General features: G+C 42.6%; 1 protein-coding gene across 6 annotated transcripts in view; it reads right to left on the reverse strand.

The window, feature by feature from the left end:
* Prepl (prolyl endopeptidase like) overlaps positions 1–24,356 on the reverse strand; it is a 31,556-nt gene that overhangs the window by 3,857 nt on the left and 3,343 nt on the right. For 3 of the 6 annotated variants that reach the window (XM_026783097.1, XM_005354691.3, XM_013348986.2), the window contains 11 exons: positions 18,098–18,220; positions 16,617–16,683; positions 15,804–16,010; positions 13,432–13,567; positions 11,708–11,924; positions 11,030–11,215; positions 6,962–7,159; positions 5,511–5,686; positions 4,038–4,254; positions 1,183–1,332; positions 654–777 (listed from right to left, as the gene is read on the reverse strand). In XM_026783097.1, coding sequence (XP_026638898.1) covers positions 654–777; positions 1,183–1,332; positions 4,038–4,254; positions 5,511–5,686; positions 6,962–7,159; positions 11,030–11,215; positions 11,708–11,924; positions 13,432–13,567; positions 15,804–16,010; positions 16,617–16,683; positions 18,098–18,220 — 1,801 coding nt within the window. The remainder of the gene's footprint in view (positions 1–653; positions 778–1,182; positions 1,333–4,037; positions 4,255–5,510; positions 5,687–6,961; positions 7,160–11,029; positions 11,216–11,707; positions 11,925–13,431; positions 13,568–15,803; positions 16,011–16,616; positions 16,684–18,097; positions 18,221–24,356) is intronic. The other 3 variants (XM_005354692.3, XM_005354695.3, XM_026783098.1) reach the window with 2 other exon arrangements.

The raw sequence follows: 24,356 nt of genomic DNA on the forward strand, positions 1-24,356 counted from the left end.
GTGTCAGTGGCTGTGACCTAGGAGGGGGTGTCAGTGGCTGTGACCTAGGAGGCAGTCATTGGTTTGTGGTGGGACCCTGAAACAGCAGCTATAGCTATGCAGAGTGAGAACTGGAAAAGGGTACAGGGAGATTCTGACTTTTAGGCGGGTCCCTCCCAATTCCAAACCCAGAACATGTTAACATGCAGTTTTAAGGCAAAGAGTTATTTTGAATGACTCTTTTTCATTTTTCTTTGTATGTGGTTGTGTGAGCTCATGTGTCCACAGGCATGCAGGATCCGCTGGAGCAGAAAAGGAGTTACAGACAGTTGTGAGCTACCATGTGGGTGCTGGGAATTGAACCCGGGTCCCCTAGAAGAGTAGACAGAGTGTTCTTAACCACTGAGCTATTTCTCCAGTCCCAGAAGAATTCTTTCTAATGAAAATGAAAGATCTTAAAGCAGGGTGTGTAGATCTCCAAGTTATACTGAACATTTACTTTTAGCTTTGAGTCCTGCCTGCTTTATTTTAACATTATCCCTGAAGTGCTGAGGTGGTCACAGCTACATGGACGTCAGCTGAGGGGTCAGCAGATAGTCCGGTCGGTGCATGAGGGCTGCTGCTGGCTGAGGGCAGTCCCGTCAGCCAGCTTCCCTGGTCAGGCGGCCTCCTACCTTCACCTGCTTCCTTGGCGTGCTCTGCAATGGCTTCCTGAAGTTTCTCAGTGTAGTTCACAATTCCTTTCAGAGGTACTCGCTCATCGTGCTCATAAGCCGTGATATGAATCGAGGGGTAATGCTAAAACAGAACACATTCACAGTTTACGTTACCCCGCATCCTTTCTGTAGCTCAGAAAAGGAATGACCTCTCGCTTGTGCCCCGCGTGCTAGGAGGGTTTTCTCATCTGAAACTCTGGGTAAGCCTCAGTCCTATGTGCGAGGCTACCTGGTTCCTGTCCAGAGAGATCGTGACTTCATCTAACTGAGTTAGACTGGGTCAGGGGATGAGAACACCGTTCCCCTGAGGTGTTAAACTGAGGCAAACTGGGAATAGGGGCAGACATGACACCAAAGGATGTTTACGTGGTGAAGCAGAGCGAGCTCTGAGAGCCCTCTGAACTCTCGCCTCAGCTCAGTGAGTGTCTTTCAACTGTCTTCTCTACTGACTGCTTCAGGACAGTGGGTCGCACCTGCGGCTCCCTACCTGAGGTTTGATGTTTTGACAGGGGCAGTAGCGTTTTATGTAGTTCTTGTGCTTTTCATCAGATGAAGGATTCCCCCATTCCTCGAGCTCTTCTAGTGTCAGCGGAAGTGTGGTGTCCATCATGGTGTTGAGGACATCCAAGAAAGGTGCCTAGTCAAAGAAAAAAAGGCAAACATAGACTGACTCAAGGGTTGCTAAACATGAACCCCACAACAGTCGACCGCAGAGGCACATACCGAGGAGGGAAGAACGCAGCTCAGCCTGAACTAGGGCTGGTAACTGCCAGCTGCCTGGAGAGCACTCACACTCCGTAAGAGACATTTATAGAACGAGAAAGAATGTACATCCCAATTTCACAAGTTTTGTTTTTCACTTGGTGCCTTTTCTATTTTCACTCACACTAAAGGAACACGTACAGCTCTGCACTCATTGGGATGGCTACTATATTAAAACAACCCTAGAGAACTCAGAACGTTTCAAGCTGGCGATGAACACAGAAACTGTGCCATCTTCACACTGCAAGTTAGAGCGTAAACGGTTGTGGTCACTGTGGCAAAAACCATGCTAGTTACTCAAAAGAATGAAAGTGACATTTACCTTTTGACCTGGCCACGTCTTTCCAGAGATATACCCAAAAGAGGGGAGACAGGGTCTTACAGTGGAACTAGGTCAGTGTTTAAGCAAACCGTGGTGCAAGCATGCGGACTAGAGTCTGGAACCTCTTGCAATGCAATGTTGGGTCAGCTAAGTGAGATAAGTGTTATCAAAGGGTAAATCTGGCATGACGCTGCTTTACAAGAGGTGACGGTGCAGGCGGAGGGCAGGGGGAGTTTCCAGGGGCCGGGAGGGAGGGATGGAGAGCTAGTCAAGGGTATGGGTTTCCGTTTTGAAAGACAGAAATTCAGATCTGGAGACTGACTGCATTAAACAATAAATATGTTAAGAGTATTGAACCCTACACTAAGTAAGTTCTGACACCAGGTTTTGCTACTCTCCGAGGATGCCTAGAACGTCCGAAAGCGAGAAAAGCACCAAGAGCGTACAGACTCTGCTCCACAGTAAAACCCCTAAATCGTGCTTAGATAGGATCCGGAAAATAGCCACGGGAAGAGAAGATGAAAAACGTCTACTGGCCTTAATTACTATTGGAACATTTATAAGGGGTAGAGAGAAGGCTCAGCACTTAAGAGCACTGGCTGGTCTTCTAGAGGACCCAGGTTCAATTCCCAGCACCCACATGGTGGCTTACAGCTGTCCATAACTCAGTTTCTGGGGATCCAAACCCCTTTCTTGGCCTCTGAGGGTTCCAGGAATGCATGTGATACACAAACATACAAGCAGGCAAAACACCCATACATATAAAATAAAAATAAATAAACACATTTAATTAAAGGAAAATTGCTTTTTTTCATCTAAAATTCTATTTTTTTAGAGCATATGCTTTCCAGCTTTCTCTCCTGGTGCCATCTATAGAGTCTGGGGAGCAGTAATTCCTTCCGGCCGCCCAGCGGGATGGACTTCTGCATACAGAGCTGCCAGCCACGGTAGGAGGGCCCAGCTCTACTGCACAAATGGCCATCATGGAGGATCTGCCAGGAAACGTGTGACATCTGTCGGTTTTCAGAAGCAGCAATAGCAGCGTGAGGTGCTTTGTGCTCAGCAGTGGCAGCTTCACCGGGTCAGTCCTGTCCCTGGCTCTGCAGCCTCTAGCATTGGCCCTGAACACACCTACTCACACCTAACACTCCAGCAAACCCTTCTGCTCCAGTGAGCCCTAATCTTGGGCGCTTTTATTCAATGACGTTGATGCATATATGAACACTTTGTGGTGAATATTTAGGCTGTCCCCAATTCTTCACTGTAATAAGCAATTGAAATAAATATCCTAACATATGCATTTCTGGTTATTTCTAATTTCTAAAATTCAAGGTTAGCTGCATTTTATATTGTAAATGATTCTTTGTGGCTATGTTTATTTCCTCTATAATAAATATCTTTTTCAAAACAGATTTCCAGTTCAAATTATTATTTAATACTCATTTAACTTACTACATCTTGTTCTACACACAAACACACACACACCATACATACAAACACACACTCCACACACACACACACCCCACACACACACACACACACACACACACACACACACACACACACACACTGAAAAGTATTACTCTGAACTGCGCAGACATTATTCTCCAGATGTCTACGGAGGAAGCAGAAGACAGACATGAAGCCTGATGCTTCACGGTTTGGAGAACAGGAAAAAGACTAAAGGCCATTTTCTCAACTGATGGTTCAATCAAAGTACAGGACTATACCCAAAAGAGCACCGAGATGGAGTGTGTAAGCCAGGTGTGCTGGACACACTTAGAATCCCGCTGCTTAGGAGGCTGGGGAGGATGATGAGCATGAGACCCGACTGACCGGCTATGTAGCCAGGAAATGAAAGAAACAAAATAATGGGTTATCTAATAATAGTCTCGAAATCTAGGAATAAAATGTGGCTGGACAGTACGCTGTCACACACACAAGTCAGAGGAGACACTGCATCCAGATTAAGGGCTCCACCAGACTTCTGGAACCATATATAACTTTGGCTTTCTATATGTTCTGACCAATAGAAAAGGCTCAGTGGGAAGAGCCATTACTCCCTCAACGGAAATCCTGCAAGATCCAAAAAGATGATCGTCAGGGAAGAACACACAGTGGGTTAAGATAATTTCACAAGCTCTCCTAGAGACACAGTTCTGTTTAAACTTAACAGCTCTGCTCTGCCTTAGAACTCACGGCTTTCACCTCTGTGACCAGCGGCCCGGCTGCCTGTGCTGAGAACCGCGAGCACTCACCTCCAGAGTCACGGCTCGCAGCAGCTCTGGCTTGGCATTGCACAGTGCTCCCGCAAGCACTCCTCCAGCACTGAAAGCACTCAGAGTTGTTAGGCTTGGCTGAGAAAAGCCTTGACTATGAAGCGTCTTAATGCAAGCCTCTAGGTCGGCAAGGCCATTGAGTTTTTTTGTTAGACGGCCATCAGCATGCCACTGGAGGCCCAGCTCTCCACCACCCCTGGAGTAGAAGAAAACAGAAGCGATACAGTGGAGATCAGCAACTGTATCACAGGCTCAGGATTGTTGTGCTTTTAAAGGCTGGGAGAAAACAGCACGAAGGAATATCCAACAGCGACTACCTGGCCTGCTAAGCCTAAACCAGTTTCCATTATAGGAAACAAAGAGCTGGCAACTGTCAATCAAAAACTGACTCAACAGCTATGTTTGAGCACCCACTGCCACTGACTACGGACTGTCTGAGGACAGACTTTCGAGATACACGCCAGCAGAACTGCCCACGGAGGAGCTCAGAGGGCCTGAAAATAGCAGACCACAGTCACCAGGCATGCTGGCTGCAGCGTGGCACAAGTGTTTAAGCTCTACCTGAGCAGAGGAAAGAGGTTAGGGCGTCTGAGTCAGGAGCACAAAGGCACGGGAAACGACATTGGACTGAGCTGTGAAGGAAGCGGGTTCCTGGAAGGAAAGGAACGGGAAACTGAGACCCAGTGAAAACACAGACTTGCTAGGACAGAGCAGAGCATGCCACCTGAAGGCACGCAGCCAGGCGCTACCTCACAGACAGAAGCCAGATCAGGAGAATTTTACTAAGAAATCTGGACTTTGTCCTGGAGATAGCGGCGGAGGAGATTTTAAGCAGAAATAAAATGATAATGCTGTTCCGAGAACAGCTAAAATAGATCGGAATCAGACGAGAAAAGGAAGCTCAGCTTAAAGAGGCTCTGTTAAAAACAACAACAACAACAAAAACAACAACAACAACAACAACCTACATTGGCTGAATCGATGGACAAACCTGAATCACAGCGCTTGAAGGGTTATGAGTTTGTGGCTACAAAGACAGAGCCAAGAGACAGAAACCTAAAGTCAAGAGAATAGGTGGAAATAATAATGTAACTACCAAGTACAAACATGGCAGAATCTACTCAAAGGTCTGAAAAACTTTCTTTTGTTTTTTGAACCAAACGAATCTGCTATCTGAATCAAGATCTACTAGGCTTAGGGATACATAAATCCAAAATCCACACCAAGAAGGTAAGCTTTTGCCCCTTAATATATTGGTTTTTGTTTTTTGTGTTCTGGATTTTTTTAGATAGTGTCTCCCTATATAGTCTCCAACAGAGGTCCGCCTGCCTCTGCATCCCGAGTGCTGGGGTTAGCAGCATGTGCCACTGCGCCTGGTCCCCTAACATAATTGTCGCACTTGTCATCACCATGTCCTAGTGCTCATCTGCCAGGAGAAGTGTACTGACTCACCTAACATGGCAGTACGCTAAGATCCATCCATCGTCCACCAAGACCCGCCTCTCAGGCCTGAAATTCATTTTCAGATCCATCCCGTATGCTCCATACACATGTACCAAGAGAGGCTTCTTCTGCAAGTCCTCAGAATCCATTTTGTGGAAAATTGTCATCGGCACTAATTTTCCATCCTGGAAATGAAGAATTACTAGCATGTAAGGAAACATCTTTGCTGCTTGTTTCTTTGCCGTGCTCGGGACCAGTGCACCTGCTGGACAAAGGCTCTACCGCTGGGCCCCGCCCCAGTCTGAAGTGTCATGATGTGCCCTCCCCCGTGTGCCGTCAGGTTTGTGAGCCCAGGACGCCTGCGCACGCAGCTCCGGCTTCAGCTACCCACTGGCCTATAATCAGCCAGCAGAGAGCAGCAGGGCTGGCTTAGCCACTGGAACAGTTTCTCACAGCAGGAAATAACTCTGACAAGCACTCATCATTGCCTGGTATTAACTTCTGTCTTGTGGGTAAGACAAATGGCCTACTTAGGTTGGAAATTTTAGTACAACATACTCCCTATGCCTAAGGCTAGATATTGACAATTCTTATCTTTGAATATTTACAAACGTGCTGACTGAGCCTAGGAAATGTCAAAATGCTCAACACTGGTACATCAGCTCTCGCTCAGGCCAACTGACGGCTATCTGCATCCTTCAAAGGTCTATAACTACTAATCTAATCAAAGCCATTTATTTATTTTATATGTATGGGTGTTTTGTCTGCATGTATGCTTGTATCACATGTGTGCAGTGCCCACGGAGTCCGGCAAAGGTGTCACATTCTTTTGGGCTGGAGTTACAGATGACTGTGAGCCAACATGTAGGTACCAGGAAGAGAATATCAGTTTTCTAGCAGAAACAAACCCTGTCTTCTCTAACTTGTTCATGGTCACGGAGTTTTACCACAGCAATAGAAGCCCTAACTAAGACAGATATATTACTTCTTCAGAAAAGACCGCTTGGCTCTTGCCAGACTAGGTGAAGTCCCTTTACCACACTTCCAGTGTATTCAGTATGCTTTTGTTGTAGCTGTCAATGCATCGTAAGGAGATTTCTTCGGCCTCTGGCACTGCCCCTGCTACAGCGAAGCCTCATGACAGCTGGGACTGTATTTGCCCAGTCTACTCTAACCAGCTATCACTAGCAGGGCACACCAACTTGGACTATTTACTCTTTTTATTAACTCAAATATAAGCAAGTGAAATGAAAGGCTTAGCATACAAGTCAGAGATTTTTATGTCCATGTTAAAAAAATGCATGTTAAAATTAAAAGGAAAAATTTATGCATTCTAAGATCATCTGGATCTTTTATAGTACAAGGGACTTTCAAACAGTGCTGGTGAGGCCCCGATGCCGAGGGCTCGGGCACGGTGCACTTGCAATATCTGGAGCTGAAAGCAGGGATCACACACCTACCTTGCTTTTGGCTTCCATGCGTAAGACACGACTAGTCTTTGTAATTGGATCTTCATGTCCAGTTTCCTCAAACAATTTGCCTTCTGCAAATTTATATGTGTAATATTTTGGAGGTCGTATTGGTGAGCAAAGCTGAAAGGGGCAGTTCTTTGGGTCAGAATTTGTCTCCATTATGAATCCACAGGCCCACGGAGGGAGCTGAAGAACAAAAAATTTCCACTAGTTAAAAAGAAAGCTTCTGAGTCTGCTCCAAACGATACGTCGTGGAGACCTACTCTCTGTTACCACGTGATCATCATTTATGAATTACTTCATTATGAAAACAGATCTTAAGTAAACAAATAAAACCACATATAAATTACCAATAAAGCAAAAGAATGTAGGAAATGAGTTTATCATAATCCTAGATTTAAATGAAATTGCTTTTTCATATCAGCTTTATTTGGGTACAAACTTGGGTGTTAAAGAACCAAAGGGCTAGGAATAAGAGCAAATGAAATAAGCGTCCTACCCCTGTAACAGCCGCCAGTCCCGCTCGAACAGACGAGAGACCTCGCGTGAATGTTTGCAATGATTTTCCCACCAGTCCTTATCCTGCTGCCCGGACAGCCAGTGATGAGAGTTATTATTCCAGGGCTACCAACGGGCTCAGCAGCACTAAAGCACTTCCAATTTGTTTCTAACTTTAGCTTCGAGGCTAACCATTGTGCAGAACAAAACCTTTCCAGGCACAATGACGCGGAGAGACTCAGAGCTATTATGCTCAAGATTCTTAACTTTAAGAAGAAAGGAAAGGAATCAAAATTTATTCTCTTAGAGCAGCAGGGTCCAGCGTCAAGCCTTCCACTAATATCCCACTTACACCTTTTAAACAAGCCTGGTAAGCAGGCTGACAGAGTCGAAAGGGGCCAAGAGTAAGAACGTGAAAAGCAAAGTGCCTTTCTCTTTCTGGGTAATTGCAGAAAGAGCAAATTCCTTAGAAAATCAGAGGTCTTGGCACAGCAACATCCCTGGCGGGCACTACTGAACAAGGGAGGAAGGGCTGTGGGGACCGGGAGGGCAGAGTCTCACCTGCAGAAACTACAGCCAGAGAGCAGAGTGGTCAGGCGCATTTCCCCAGTGAACCCCCAGTCTACTTCCCGGGAAACTAACGAGGACCCACAGTTACAGCAGAGCTCTACCTGCCTTTCAGGAAAACTCAACTATGACTTAGGAATACACTGTTCCAGCTTTAGGACAACTGCTACCAACAAATCAAAGTCTGAGTTTTTCTAAAACCAAGGGACCAACGTTTAGTCTCATAAGAACTGTTCCAAGACCAAGGACTCTGAAGCATTTGTTCAGCTGATGCAGAAATATTAGCTGTCTCAAGGGCATCGTAAGCCATGTTTCCTACTAAGCTGTAATGTACTGAAAGAAATCTGGCCTGGAAATAGAGTCTCCGGCAAAGAAAGCTGATGACAGCATAGAGCAAAGCATTTCCTGGGCTCGGGAGTGAGGGTGATGTAAGGCTCGGTGGCTGAGTTTATCCAGTATGCGCAAGGACCTGGCTTTGCACCCTAGTGCTATAATGTAACAGCCTCAATTTACTTTCCAGGTATTACAATCAAATAAAAAAATCAGAAAATACCGATGACATGATGACCGATGATAAAAAATTAATACAAGAAAAGTTTAACATTCCCATTGCTGGAGATCATGTTAAGAAAGATCTTTCGGTCAAGTATCTCCTAGGCATATGTTATTAACTCCTCACACTGGGGCTAAAGGTTTTGTCTTTTATGTAAAGCATGGTCGATGGGTAGTTATCAGTGTTATCCAGCATCACATAATTATAAAGTTACTTTTAAGTAGCACATGGTATGTACTAAGCATTTGATTCTCTTTGATGAGGACCTAGAACAAGAGTCAGGGCAGAATAGGGGCCTACAGAGAGTGACGGGATAAACAATAGAGCTGAAACTAAAGACAGCTTTTGTAGTGAAACAGCAAGTGCGTATGTAGGGGAATACCTTTAACTAAGAATACTTATTAAAAAGAAGAAAAGGTCATATTTACTTAGAAGTCTAGTCATGGGGAGTGGCAGAGTGCTTGCTCAGCACACAAAGCCTTGGGTTCAAACCCTGGCACCACATAAAACCACAAGTGTGGTGGTCCACGCCGATAATCCTGGCACATGGGAGGTGGAGGCAAGAGGATCAGAAGTTCAAGGCCAGCCTGGGCTATACCAGCCCCAATAAATCTAATTTATAGCAGAAAATCTCTACATGGTATTCCCAGTTTTCTTGATCGATGTAATTGTAATAAATGCATTACTAGAAATTCCGCATTTACCATCCCTACTTCTATAGACTGCAACGAGGAAATATGCTCTTTAACAGCTTTCTAAACACAGCAGACAGACAAGAAGGAACGTCCTCAAATGATGACTGTTTTTATTTCAGGACACCTATACAGACATCTAAGAGATTCAATGTTAAACTTAGCAATTTGATTTTAGGGAGCAACTCAAGAATTCTAATTGTTACAGGCTCCCACTGTAACAATCTTGAATTTATCTCCCTGGTTCCTATCCATTTGCTTCAATCTTTACTAATATAGTTACCTAATAATCTCATGAAGTATAGCCCCAACACTTCAAACTAAAAATAAGTTTTTTTTTAAAATGGGTGTCAGGTTCCCTGAAATTGGAGTTACAGACAGTTGTAAGCTGCCATATGGGTGCTGGGAATTGAACCCTGGTCCTCTGTAAGAGCAGTCAGTGCTTTAACTGCTAAGCCATCTCTGCAGCCTACTAAAAATAACTTGTTCCTGACATTATAATTTATACAGACTACTCACACCAGTTAAAAAACATCATGTCATAACTTCATCCTCCAGAAATGTATTCTGCTTTAGCAAAACCATTTAAGAGTTGGGTCCCTGAAGATATATGGACTTCAGCTTAGAGCTGTGTTTGAATGGCTTTCTCATTCTTGGATATGACATATTAAATTCCTGTCTATCCACTGTAGTCTGTCTCTACAAAAGTTTTTCTGAGCCAGAAACTCATCCCTTCCTTTAAATTCTACATTTTGTCTTTGAAACCACTTATTTAAAACTAACTTATACTTAATGCTTTTTTGTCTAATACCATAAAAACTTAATTCTTTAAGGCCAGGTATTTTATTCCCCTGTTTTACTATTGCACAATGTTGTATGTGATATTTTGTACATAGGAATTCAATATAAATAGGCACGGAATTGGCAGGATTGTGTCTTTTTTTTTTGGCTTTTCGAGACAGGGTTTCTCTGTGGCTTTGGAGCCTGTCCTGGAACTAGCTCTTGTAGACCAGGCTGGTCTCGAACTCAAAGAGATCCGCCTGCCTCTGCCTCCCAAGTGCTGGGATTAAAGGCGTGCGCCACCACCGCCTGGCTAGGATTGTGTCTTAATAGGAATTCTGACAATACTGGAGTGTTATTGCCTGCTGGTCAATCCACTCAGTAATTCGTTCCCTCTCAGGCAGAATGAAGGCTGCCTTCTCTTCAGGGCTCGTAACTTTAATTCACTTAATGCTACTTTGAACATAAACAGTAAGTTTGCCATTCATTAATTCATCAGGTTCATTTCTGACAGTATTTGGTCTTGTCTTGGCAGCCGTGGACAGTGTTAGCTAGTTAGACATGCTATTATCATCCCTCTGTGCATGGAGACCACTGACGTCATACACTGAAAGGGAGGAGATGTATATTGCATGGAAAACAAAACTGGCAAGGAGAGAAGATGCAGATACAAGCATGTGGTGGAAATACAGGGATGTGGTACTGTCCTGGGCTGCGGCCTGGGCAAGCAGCTGTCAGGTCTCGGTTATATGGAAAGGAAAACATACTGACCCCAACTCTATTTCCGAGGTTTAATAAGACAGCATTAAAACAAGGTCTCTCAAGACATTCTAATATAAATCTAGACCTGATAAAAGCCAGTGTGTTAAAATCCACTTAAATTAAATTTCTTTTAATAAAAGTACATGGCATTCCAATTCTGATGCTCTACTAAGCTGCACTGTGTGTTGCTGGGAGTAGATGTACCTTGAGAGAGCGGACGGAGTCATCAGCCAGACCAATCACGTTAACGTAGAGGAGGTTGCTGTGCTTCAGGAACAGAACGCAGTGGTCCTTGAACATGTCCAAGTCTACAACCTTGGTATTTCTCTTCATTGTGAAAAATAAATCCCAGTTCATAATGGCAGGGGCATCAGCTGCTGTTCGCATCAGCTGTATGAACAAGGTTAGAAGAGATGCAGGTGACACAGCACTAAGGCCGCAGTATTCGGGGATGAGAGCATGGAAGGGACCACACTAATGACCGCTAGTTAGTCTGTATCGGGGCAAAGTGTGAATGTCACCCTGTTAGCCCAGGTTAGCGTGCTGGTGAGACAGTGATAGCCATGATAGCCAACAGTCAACCAGTGGACATGGATGCATTGGTACGCCTGCCTGAGACTACTCCAATTGCCAACTCACAACCGGGAGGTAGACTGTGCTCCTTTAAGCCAACCAGTGTGGCTGCAGAATGTGTCATTTACTGACGTTATAAACAAGTACAGTAGGTTGAAATGTTATCTCTAAGGGGAGAGAAATGGGACTGGCAATGCACAGGAAGGCAGTGCCAATCACACATTAAGCCCCTCCCCCATTCTCTCCTGTAGCAAGGCAGGTTGATGAGGGAAAGCCATCCCAATGGGAACAGGCAGGATGGAGAACTACCTTGAATTCTGTAGGCTCTCCAACGTTAGTGAGGATGTATAATTCATCATCTCGATGCTCGACATAGTAAAGGACCCCATGTATTCTCTTCTGAATCAGCACTGGCGGGTCCCAAGGGCTCAGGCCGTCTATCAACCACACCTCAGAAGTCATCTTGTTCATAATATTTAGGGTGAGGAAACGACTGTCTTTTGTAAGATAAAGGAAAACAAAATAGCTGCAAGGGAAGAAAAGCATCGCAGGTGAAATATTACAATATATTAAAACTGAACAAGAACTGCTTTTGGAGGGCTAGATGGGTGACTCAGCAGTTAAGAGCACTGGCTACTTTTCCAGAGGATCTGGGATCAATCCCCAGCACCCACATTGTAGCTCACAACTGTCTGTAACTGCAGGTCTAGGGCATCCAATGCCCTCTCTTGGCCTCTGTGGGTCTTAGGTATGCATGTGCTACACAGACACACATACAGGAAAAATACCCATACAATAAAATAAAATTTAACAAGGAAAGAAACGGTTTCTTCAAGGGCAATCTTATGAGCACCAGTGAAGAATACAGAACCACTCGTAGGCGAAGCAGAAGACACTCCCGGCTAAGCCCTTGTAGGCGGAATAGGGTTACTCTTAGCTAATTCTTTTTCTTTCTTCTTTTTTGTTTTCTTTTGGATTTTTGAGACAGGGTCTCACTATTTTTTCTGGCTGTCCTGGAACTGACTGTGTAGACCAGGCTGACCTCGAACTCACAGAGATCCATCTGCCTCTGACTCCTGAGTACTAGGATTAAAAGTATGTGCCAAGGGCATGTGTTACCACAGCAGCCTCTGCCTCCTGAGTACTAGGATTAAAGGTGTGTGCCAAGGGCATGTGTTACCACAGCAGCCTCGAATTCTCTTTCTTAATGGAAGAGCCAGATTCCAACATAAAGAGAAGCAATGGGTGAAGAGCTACATAGCTGTCCACTTTGCTGTTTACTTCCCATAAATCTTTAGCTGTCTGGATAAAAGATATTAATTTGTAAAACATTACAGATATACAGCTAAAATTCCTCTGGAAATTTCTAAGATGTCAAGTGATTGGTATGATACCAATATAATATACATCATATGATCAGGGTTTCTCTGAGCCCATTTCACTAGACCGTTGGGTTTGGAGAGTCTTTGCTTTTAAAAATTCAGTTCTGTTCTTGGTGAATAGAATTTCTTCCAGGAAAAAAAAGTGTGTGTGTGTGAGGGTGCTGGGGAGGGATAAATGCTGGCTATTCAGTGACTTAGAGATCAAATTTTTAAATTTAGCATAGACCGTTCCCTTCAGAATCTACACAATGCAGTGTTCATTGGAATATATGGATTTTATGCTCTAGAAATAGAAATATTTGAAAACAAAGTCAATATTTAAAAAGGAATGACCTTTAAGAATATATTAGTAGGCCCTTGCCTGGACATGAATTTAAGAGATATTCTCCCATCAAAATAAAAAATTGTTTTTAAATAACCAACAACTGAAGTACCGAAAATGAAGATGATAAAACCTTGGCTCTTTATGGCCATATTTATAATCTTTTCATAATCAGGTATCCCATATTGATAGAATTTGGCAAAGTCTAAAGTTCTAAAAGGCAGAATAATAAAATAATAATTTTCTTCAGTTCTCGACACTTCGAGACAAGATCAGCACTTAGGACGGGGACTACTCTGGAGAAGAGGGTGACTGCAGCATTCTGGCACCTTGGGTCCTTTTCTGTGTAGAAACGCTCGTTACGTTTGTTGTCACCAAATGTGGCTCGATACACATCATGGCAGCGAAGGTTCCGCTGGAAGGTGTAGAATAAGACATCTTCATCTTCCTCATCCTTCACCCATTCTGAAAGGGAGGAACGAGAGGAATTAGACACACCTCCCTGCATGCTGTTTAGAAAGGTGTAGCTCTCAGAGGTTGCCTGCCGACTGCCAAGTGAAGAAATGTGTATATAGCATAGCCCTGGAAACCTGTATATAGCACAAACCTGACTGAATCAAACCTGTGCTTATAGATAAGCCAGAGAACATACATAAAACACCACTACAGCGGTCCAAGTTTTCAATTACTTAGTCTAATCAGCCACCTAAAGAAAAATCCATAATCTTCAGTGTTAAAAAAAGATATTGGTAAAGTCACATTTGCTTTTGGGAGATGGCTGCTTAATTGAAGAAACACTGATCACTTTCTCTCCCACTGTGCTCAATGTCTGCTTCCAGGGTGTAGACAGCTCAAGCTACCGAATTCATTTTAGCAGGGTCCTTCCTTTCTCCAGAGCCTGCCAACGGAGATCTGCACACAATTACATCATGACTGCCACCTGGCTGACAGTCACTGTAAGTCATTACTATAGTATGTGAACTCTGATCTTAGAGGTTTGATGCAAAAATGTATTTCCTAGACTTCACTATGCAGGAGCTGGGAGAAACATGGGTACCTGAGTCTGACTCTCCAGCACTCACAGAAAAAGCTGTGCATGGCTGTAACCCCAGGACTTCCTGGGGTGGGGGTGGGGGTGCTGAGAGATGGATCACAAGAGCTTCCTTCTAGCCAGTCAGCTTAGCCAAAATGGGAAGCTCCTGGCTCAGTGACAGATTCTGTCTCAAAGCACTGAGGCAGGGGATGATTGATGGAGGAAGACGCCAATGTCTTATTCTGGCCATTGCATGAGCAAGCATGGATACCTACACCTGCACACTCACATGCATGTAACGCAGATACAGACAAAGACACACAGATACATGGCAGGGAGGACAGAGATAGATAGATAGATAGATAGATAGATAGATAGATAGATAGATAGATAGATAGATAGACAAACAGAAAGACAGGATGACTCACACATACCAAAGAATGCATTAGGTAGAATATCATTTCAATTTTCAATTCAATGCAAAAGCATCTAATTAAGCAATTCAGAAAATAATGGCAATGTAAAGGGAAGACAAAGTGTGAACATGTTCAAGACAATAAATAATAAAATTTAAAGTTAAATCTACTACTAAAATGCCAGTTTTCACTGATGTCAGCTCAACATGTTCTAGTCTTCAGGTGTGACTCTAAGAAATGTGCTATAATAGGTCTCCATGATAACAAGTAATAAAAAATAAGCAACTTTAAACTTGAATAAACTATCAAGAAGCAGCATCCGCAACACTTTAGCTGTCATGATAAACTGGCTGAGAATTACTCTAGAACAGAATATACATGTGGGACTTAGATTAGAAGTATCTCAAAACCATGAACACGGCTTTATTTAAGATATGCTTTATTTACTTTATTTATTGGCGAGTGTATGAAGTATGTGTGTGGGTCGTGGTGCAGGTGTGAAGGTCAGAGAAGAACTTTCTGGAACTGGCTGTCTCTTTTCACCATGAGTTCTGGGGCTTAAAATCAGGCCAAGCGGGAGCTGGAGAAATGGCTCAGTGGTTAAGAGCACTGCCTGTTCTTCCAAAGGTCCTGTGTTCAATTCCCAGCAACCACATGGTGGCTTACAACCATCCGTAAGGAGATCTGGTGCCCTCTTCTGGCCTGCAGGCACACATGCAGACAGAATACTGACAATACTGTATAATAAATAAATAAATAAATAAATAATAAATAAATAAATAAATAAATAAATCTTAAAAAAAAATCAGGCCAAGCATGTGGCAAGTGTTTTTCTCCACAAAGCCTTTTGTCAGTTTATGAAATATTTTTTTTTTAATTTCTACTATGTTTATGTATGTGTCTCCATGTGGGTCTCTGTTGGATCCTCCAAGAATTATAGTTACAGGTGGTTGTGGACTGCCCAGCATGGGCACTGAAAACTGACCATGGGTCCTCTTCAAGAGTAATATATGTGTTCCAAGTCACTGAGCCATCTCTCCAGTCCCCCATGAGCACAATTTTAAAGTGACCCACTTAGATAATTAAAGCAGGGAGTATTTCACAACAGAAGTCCATAGGAAGAGGTGGAGTCAAGAGAGATGGACCAGGCCCTGATCATCACCATCTTCTTCCCTACCGCGGGCTAAAGACGTTTAGAAGTGCGAGCAGCTCACTGTGGCTGCCTTTTCAAGGGGCTTGACTTGGGGCTTACCAAAACTGGACACGTTGGGGAAAGACGCTTCCATTACAGGCTGATCGCTGAGCTTCACGACTATGCAGGTGGATGTTTCCGAATTTTCAGTCCTTATCTTGGCAGCCACGTATTTCTCATCGGGAGCAACTCTGATACAGTCAATGAAGGGCTGGTCCAATTTGAGTTCTTCCAGGTTGAACAAGACTTCATAATTATCACTGTCTGCTGCATAAAGGTAGGCAGGGATACGAGAACTCCATAACATATACTTGCAAATTTTAGCATTTTGAAGCCATATACTGAGGTCCTCCTACAATCATTACTTAAAAATATTTTATGCAATACTCTTCTATGTATAAATCTATGAGCTATTACAACAGTCTAGTATAGTGGTTCTCAATCTTCCCAGCGCTGCGACCCTTTAACACAGTTCCTCAAGTTGTGGTGACCTCCCTAACTGTAAAATTATTTTACTGGTACTTCATAACTGTAATTTTGCTACTGTTATGAACCATAATGTAAATATTTTTTGGAGACAGAAGTTTGCCAAGGGGTCGCGACCCACAGGTTGAGGAGTGCTGGTCTAGTATTTACAGACTACAGAAATGACAAAATACAAATGACTCACATAATGTACATGAAGTACCTAGCACTGCGACACAGAACATATATAAAATGTGACAGAGTCTATCCCCACGCTCTGTTAACGCTTCTCAGTGTGTTTTTTAACACCAGTTTAAGTTGACGCAGATATTTAAAAAAACTTAGGTATAATCTTTAAGAAATCTAATAGCTTTGAACAACTACTATGAAGCTTCCTGTTCAAATTACCTTCTTCGTCTTTGGAACGAACCAAGCAGCAACCTTCTTGATAATAAACAAAACCGCCATGCTTAATCTGACGATGAAAAGAAACATGACTTATTTACAGTAGCTTGCTTATTTATTCATTTATTTATTTATTTATTTATTTGAGATAGGGTTTCTCTGTGTAGCTTTGGGCCCCATCATAGAACTCGCTCTGTAGAACAAACTGACCTCAAACTCAAAGAGATGCTCCTGTCTCTGCCTCCCAAGTGCTGGGATTAAAGGCGTGCGCCACCACCACCCAGTCTACTTAGTTATTTAATAGTTTGACTACTTCAGATGAAAAGATGGGACCTATCATATCATAAGAGGCGGATCTACTGAATAGGAAATAGGAAATGGACCATTTTTACAACACAGGTAGCAAGAAACAGCTGTCCTACATTCAGAATGGTTGGTGGTTTCTAATATGCAGACCAAGAGCTAACAAAATCTATACTCATTCATCTAATACTTGTAGAGTGGAATTCAATTAACGATGTCAAGTGGCATCTTTAAGATGGGAAAACTGTGGCGAGTTTGAAAGCCAATCAACTTCCTGGTACCCTTGCTTCAAAATCCCTGCCATCACTTGTGTAGCCCTGGTTGATTTGATACCAGGTACGCTGTGGTGAGACAGGGTTTGAGGTCGAGAAATGAGCATTACAGGGCTCTTGTCTAACAACTTCACTGTGAGTGATCAACATTACAGGGCTCTTCTTGTCTAATACATCTCAAACGTGAGTGATCGGCTTACTTGGTTTCAGGTGACATATCTGGAATTTGGAATTGTTACTACTCTGCATATTTTACTATATATGCCATTTTCACTTCTAATCTCTGGCCTGCTTTCCAGTCTTACTGAAAAGATTTTCAATCTCTTTGTTCAATTTATTTCGATTGAAAATTTATGATTGATAAAGTGACTATTTAGCTTTACTACAGTGACGTTCCTTTTATAAAATGTAGATACAACATAGATGCTTTGGGAATAATAAATAAATGACGCTTTATATGCGCCTCCGTGGACTTGCTACCAATCCACACTGGAGCTCTTATTCTCCAGCATCTACCCAGAATCCATCTATCATGCTCCATGCTTTATCTTTTTTTTTAATTTATTTATTTATTAAGGATTTCTGTCCCCCCCCCCCCCCCCCAATCAAGTCCCTCTTCCTCATCAGCTTGAAGAGCAATCAGGGTTCCCTGACCTGTGGGAAGTCCAAGGACCGCCCACCTCCATCCAGGTTTAGTAAGTTGAGCATCCAAACTGCCTAGGCTCTCCATGCTTTATCTTAAGTTCTAATTTTAAGAACATTTTGCCTACTGTTTAAAGTTGAAATGCGCAGCATGCTTGAGGCCACATGCAACAAGACTGTGATGTTATGTCTACGAATTACAAGGTAGCTCGTTTGCTCTGAACTGACAGTTTATACGGTTCTCACAGAAGACTCAGCGCAGCTTACCTCGGCATTGATGATTTCATATTCCTCTTGGGGCTGAGTTTCCAATTTTGTTCTCACTTTTTCAAATGCATCCATGCTTTCAGAATGGGAGTTTTCGTTTTCTGGCTTAATAGGCAGAAGATCCTAGGAACATTTTTGGTGGTATGATCAAAATTTTTCAAACTTAGGGAGATGTCTTTGCTTCTTGTAATTGTACTCTTTATTTTTAACACAGGTACCACATCAAGATATTTATGAAATGTGTTTTTACAGATCTTATTCTTTCTCAAGCCATCAAAAGAAAACAGACATGACACATTATAACAAGTGTATGAGTCCTTAAGACACTTCTAGGAGCACTAAGAAGCCTGGCAACATCAGAAACACTACATACAGCTAACGAGGAAAGAAATGCTTTGAACTTTTACATATTTAATCCAGACGCGAGGTGGGAGACACTGTTGGGTTTCATAAGCACTGAAGCACATCGTGAAAGGAAGGAACTATCAGAAAGAAAGATATTTCTTAGCTGATAGATGTTGGCTATTAATTTATTCATAGAACAGTTATAAAATTTATTTTATTTTATCACCACACTTTCTTATGTTGTTGGGATATGTAACTCTACAAAATAGAATCAAAAGTTAAATAACAGCTCATAACAACAAAGCTTTCCTTTTTTGTTGTTAGCTTGTTTGTTTATTTGTTTTGAGACAGGGCTTATCTGTGTAGCTCTGGCTGTCCTGGAACTCACTCTGTACACCAGGCTGGCTTTGAACTCAGAAATTTGCCTCCTCTGCTTCAAAGTGCTGGGATTAAAGGTTTCACTACCACCTAGCTCCCTGCTTCCTGTTTAAGGGATAGTTTATTATAAAAAAGGAAGGAAAAGCAATGGAATGTAAAAACATTTGGTAGACATGGAGAAGAAACTACAGAATCACCCACTGTTCCTTATTCGGGGAAGTAAGCTAGGCATTCTGGGCGTGTCCTGGAGAGCAGGTAAGTACTAGATAGATCATCACCACTTGGATAAGGCTAAGCCTAAAACTGCCAAAGTAGAAAAACCGCCAATTCAAACTCTACTGCCTTGCCTTGTTTAAACAAAAAAATTTTAGTCAAGATGCCCGATTCTTCAGCTCTGTGCTAGAGATGGCAGCTGCACAGCGATGGTGCCAGAGGGGCACCGAGCTGTTGGGGAGGACCTCAGCAGCTGAGCGATATCTACTGCCCAAGTATGTTCACGGTACTTTACCCGAGCTGTTGGGGAGGACCCCAGAGCCGAGAGATATCTACTACCCAAGTATGTTCACGGTACTTTACCCGAGCTGTTGGGGAGGACCCCAGAGCCGAGAGATATCTACTGCCCAAGTATGTTCACGGTACTTTACCAATCATGTTGAGAATGTAAGCTACATATGTTGCTTATATAGTAAGGAGTTTACAATCAAAAATTAAACACAACAAAACAGAAAATTTATCAAGACGGACTAAATGGACAAAAATCCTTTTAACAGTTATTCTTTAAAATTTGGGGGGAGGGAGGCTTTAATGATTTGTACTAGATTGAATTAGTCATCACAGTTGTTATGGTAATCTCCTCAGACCCTCACCTTCTGCTTTCAATCATACAGTTGATTTTTGAGTAATTATTTGCAGTCAAAATAATGAAGATTTTTCACATTTATTTTCATTCGTGTTTTTGCATTTTTATAGTGTCTATGGCTGATCTATCAATAGCCCTCTACTCTTGCCTAGAGCATTAAATTATAACCCAGAATATCACTAGAAATCTGTCTTGAAACTCTACCTTCGGAGATGAGAAGCCTTGAAACTGAGCTTACTTGAATCCAGAGAATACTTAACGCCTAACTGAAAAGATTTTCTTTTTTTAGAGGCTCATGAATCTCCCGCAGGGCTTACACTTGCTGTGTAGTGGAAGGTGACCTTAGACATCCGATCCTCTACCTCTAGAGGGCTGGGATTATAGATGAGTACCATCACTCCCAGGCTGTGGTCTGGGAGTCTGAGCCAGGGCCCTATAAACGCTCAGCAAGCTCTCTGTCACTCCCCATCTTCACTCCCATGCCTACTAAAATCTTAACTCTCACGTACACTATCACTCCATCAGAAGCGAAACCCACCATTTACCACTTTCCAAAGGGCCCAACATAAAACCCCCTTAAACAGTGAAAGGTATAACAATCAAATATGCAACTTTATTACGGCAAAAATGTTAAACTTTGAAGACAAGAAATCGTGAAGTAGAAAAACATTGAATAGAAAATGAGATCACTAATAAATGGCCAATTCCAGACCTTGGGTTGGGAGAGCACAAGGTAGGCTTGGCAAATCTTGTACCACAAAGGCAGTGTTCCAGGACAACAAAGGCATGTCAACAGGACTCAAGGGACAGTATGAAGGGCACTCACTAGTCACATGCGGGGTAATTTGAGCGTCAAAAAGAACAACAACAACTAATTAGTTCAAATTCACTGAAAAAGTAAACTCCACAAACAAGCAAATAAAAAAAAACAAACATTTGGATCAAATAAAAATTAAAAGAGAAAAAGAACCTTGAAGAAACAGGGTCTGTCTGTTTAGCTCTGGCTGTACTGGAACTTGCTCTGTTGACCAGGCTGGCCTTGAACTCACAGAGATTCTCGGCCACTGGGATTAAAGGTGTGTGCCACTGCCTGGCAAAGAAACCTTCCTTTACAGAATAAAACTAGCTAGACAATGTGGGAAGTGTGACAGGCGGATCATTTGATAAGCTCTGGTGAAACAAACAGGACTGAAATCATCGACAGTTAAACTCACTGGGCAAGAATAACGCACAACATCCACACAGCGCCAGAGTTACTGCTTACAGAAAGAATAATGTCCCTCTAGCACCAGAGACAACTGGCAGCTAATGTTTCAGCCAAAACAGTCATTAGTGGGACACACGGACACGGCATCTCCCTTAGAGGAGACTGAATTAATAGTGCACATACCGATGCAGTATCTCCATTAGAGGAGACTGAACTAATAGCGGGACACACGGACACGGCATCTCCATTAGAGGAGACTGAATTAATAGTGCACACACCGATGCAGTATCTCCATTAGAGGAGACTGAACTAATAGCGGGACACACGGACACGGCATCTCCATTAGAGGAGACTGAATTAATAGTGCACACACCGATGCGGTATCTCCATTAGAGGAGACTGAACTAATAGTGGGACACACGGACACGGCATCTCCATTCGAGGTCACTGAAAACTAAAGCCCAAGTAAAGAAAAATGAGAAAATTTAAAAAATCATTCCCCATCCCCAGAAAACTACTAAAAATGACAAATGTATAATAAAACTGATCCAGAAAAAGACAAAGAATATTAGATATGAGAAACATGGTATAATTAGTTATAGTAGAGCACATAGAAGGATGAGGCAGGAGGACTTTGGGTTTGAGATAAGTCTGGGCTATATAGAAAAGGCTTGTCTCAGCTATTCAGCTATTCCCACTTCCCTCACGGCCCCTCCAATAATCAAAGGGAAAAAAAAATCTGATAATCAACCATTTAAAAAACAGGAAAGAAGACAGAATTACTCAACTTAGTTTATTAGACTAATATAACCTTGACTCTAAAACTCAATGACAATATGAATGAAAGATTCTTCTGACTGCCTAGAACCCGCTGCATGAGATGTCTCTGTGGTTCGCCTCTCTCTGTCTTACTCTTTCCAATCTTACAGTCTTGATGTCTGTACTCACACGCCATCCTGCCCATGAGCCCAGCACTTACCATCTTATAAAATATGTGCTGTCTTCCATCCCCTGCTCCATTCTTACTTTTTTGTTCTCCACTGTACTGATCTCTTACAACCCACTCTGCTTTCTGTTTCAGAAACAAAAGTTCATTTAGCCGAGGCAGGCCTTGAGTGTCCCTTTATGCTATGGAGCTGAGGATGACCATTGCTGGGCCAGCCTGACTCCATCTTAAGGATGGAAGTCATCTTGTTATAAGGTCACAAGTTCATTTCTGCTTGCTGCAAAATTCAAGTCAATTGTACTTTAACCTGTTCTGGAATTTGGCATGCTCCCCACCTTATGGAGTTTGACTCACACCTTGAATATATCTTGATAGATAAGATGTTCTGCCAAATAATTTAAAAATCCTCAGCCACGTTCCCACAAGACCAAAATTCCTCTGGAAATCTCTGAAGCCTTGAAAATCCTCCAATCTTACAGTCTTTTGGACTATATGAACCCTACCTTTCCTATGTTTGGGGATATATTTTCAAATCCTATTTTAGGGAGATAGCCCTGTCTGACAGAAAACAGAGTTTGCTTAAATTGACCAGAGTCTGGGAAATGGTCCTGACTCTCATTTGGTGGGACAGACATCGTGACACCTCTCCTCCTGTCTCTGCCTCTTGAGTGCTAAGATTACAGTGGTTGTCCTGGCTGAACCCAGGGCTTCATGCATGCGAGGCATCACTGGCAAAAGTAAGCGGAATGGACTAAATACTGCTTGGTCATTGCACTATAGAAACTTCAGGTGCTGACCAGAAAGGAACGTTACAAGTGAATGAACTAGGGTTAGAGCAACAACACTTCATCACCAAGGACCTCCGGTTTCTAAATATAGTGTCAGTGGCAAGCAGGCAGGCAGGCATTGCATTTTGGTTACCCAAGGAACCTAAACAAACAAACAAACCAACAGATCAGACTTCTGGCTGGAGTGATGCCCATGATCCCAATTACCTGAGAGGCTGAGACAAGAGGATTGCATCAACAAGAGTTCTTGTGAACACAGATCTTGCCTCAAAAATAAAGAAGAAATCAGATCCTTAAGCCTCAGCCACTGGCATTCTAACTCAACAGAAACGGCTTCAGATCTAGAAACCTGCTTTTTTCATTGCTGACACGCATCTAGATTGCAGCAGTTGGTACCAAAGAATCCCAAAGTTGTATAATTGGTTGCCAGGGTAACAAGGCATAGTGAGGTTTGAGCTTGTTGATTCTGCTTGTTTCTGAGTGAAGAAAATTAGGAACGCTGTCTAGTCGACAGTCACTGCAGTCCTGGCTGGTTCTTTTCCTTTCCATTATTTCTATAACACACGCTGTTATAGAAATTCTCTTGTTCTTCAGTTAGTTTATGTGAGCAGCGGGTCTTTAAATAGGTCTAATTAAAGGCCTTCTACTTTACTAGAACCTGTAAGAGTGGACTAATTTGGAACCCAGAGGAACCTGTTAAAAGAAAGGAATGTGTATTTTTGTCTCCGGAGTATTTCCACACCTATGGCTTCTCTTTAGAAGGCTTCCTCAGGTCTCAGGGAGCATAGCGAATAAACGCCCAGCATTAGGTCGTGCATTTGTCATGGAGGGAGGGGTGGAACACAAAATACAGAAAAGCAGAACCACTCTGCCGGGGGAGGACTTTCCTAAAGGAGCTTCTATTTGTGGAGCTGCCGTCAGCCAGGTCAGTTTCTAGGAGTGGGAATGCATGACAAAATTAAAAGTTGTCTCAGAGACAGACAGCTTCAGAGACACCCTCCTGGCGCACTGTGAGAGCTAATTTCACAGCTGCTACTCTGGTGGCAAAGCCTGCTTACTATTTATAAACCTAGACCAAGTGACGAAATGTTCTACTCATGCAAAGTGAAGCCACTCAAAGGCTTAGTGCAGTAGCTAGAACTTTAAAGTTTATGAGCATAAAGTATAGTAAGTCTACATTAGAAACCAAACAAAACAGAAAAAGTGAACTTTAAAGTTTCTAAGTGTGTAAAGGTAAGAATCAGAAAGTCAAGCTAATGTTCCTAAGGAAACAATTTAAAAGGCTGAAATGTATGAAGTCCAGGAATAGGAGGATGAGAACTACCATTAGAAACTAATTGCGAACAGATTCAAAGCAATGCCCAGCAAAATCCCAGCAAAATTATTCAAAGACATCGAAAGAACGGTACCCAATTTCAAATGGAAAAGCAAAAAACTCAGGACAGCCAAAACAATCCTGTACAATAAAAGAACTTCTGGAGGCATCACAATCCCTGACTTCAAACTCTACTACAGAGCTACAGTACTGAAAACAGCCTGGTATTGGCATAAGAACAGACAGGAGGACCAATGGAACCAAATAGAAGACCCAGATATCAATCCACACATCTTTGAACACCTGATTTTTGACAAGGAAGCAAAAAATATCAAATGGAAAAAAGAAAGCACATTTAACAAGTAGCACTGGCATAACTGGATATCAACATGTAGAAGAATGAAAATAGACCCATATCTAC

Source organism: Microtus ochrogaster, chromosome 16 (assembly GCF_000317375.1).
Source record: "Microtus ochrogaster isolate Prairie Vole_2 chromosome 16, MicOch1.0, whole genome shotgun sequence".
NCBI classification, from domain to species: Eukaryota; Metazoa; Chordata; class Mammalia; order Rodentia; family Cricetidae; genus Microtus; species Microtus ochrogaster.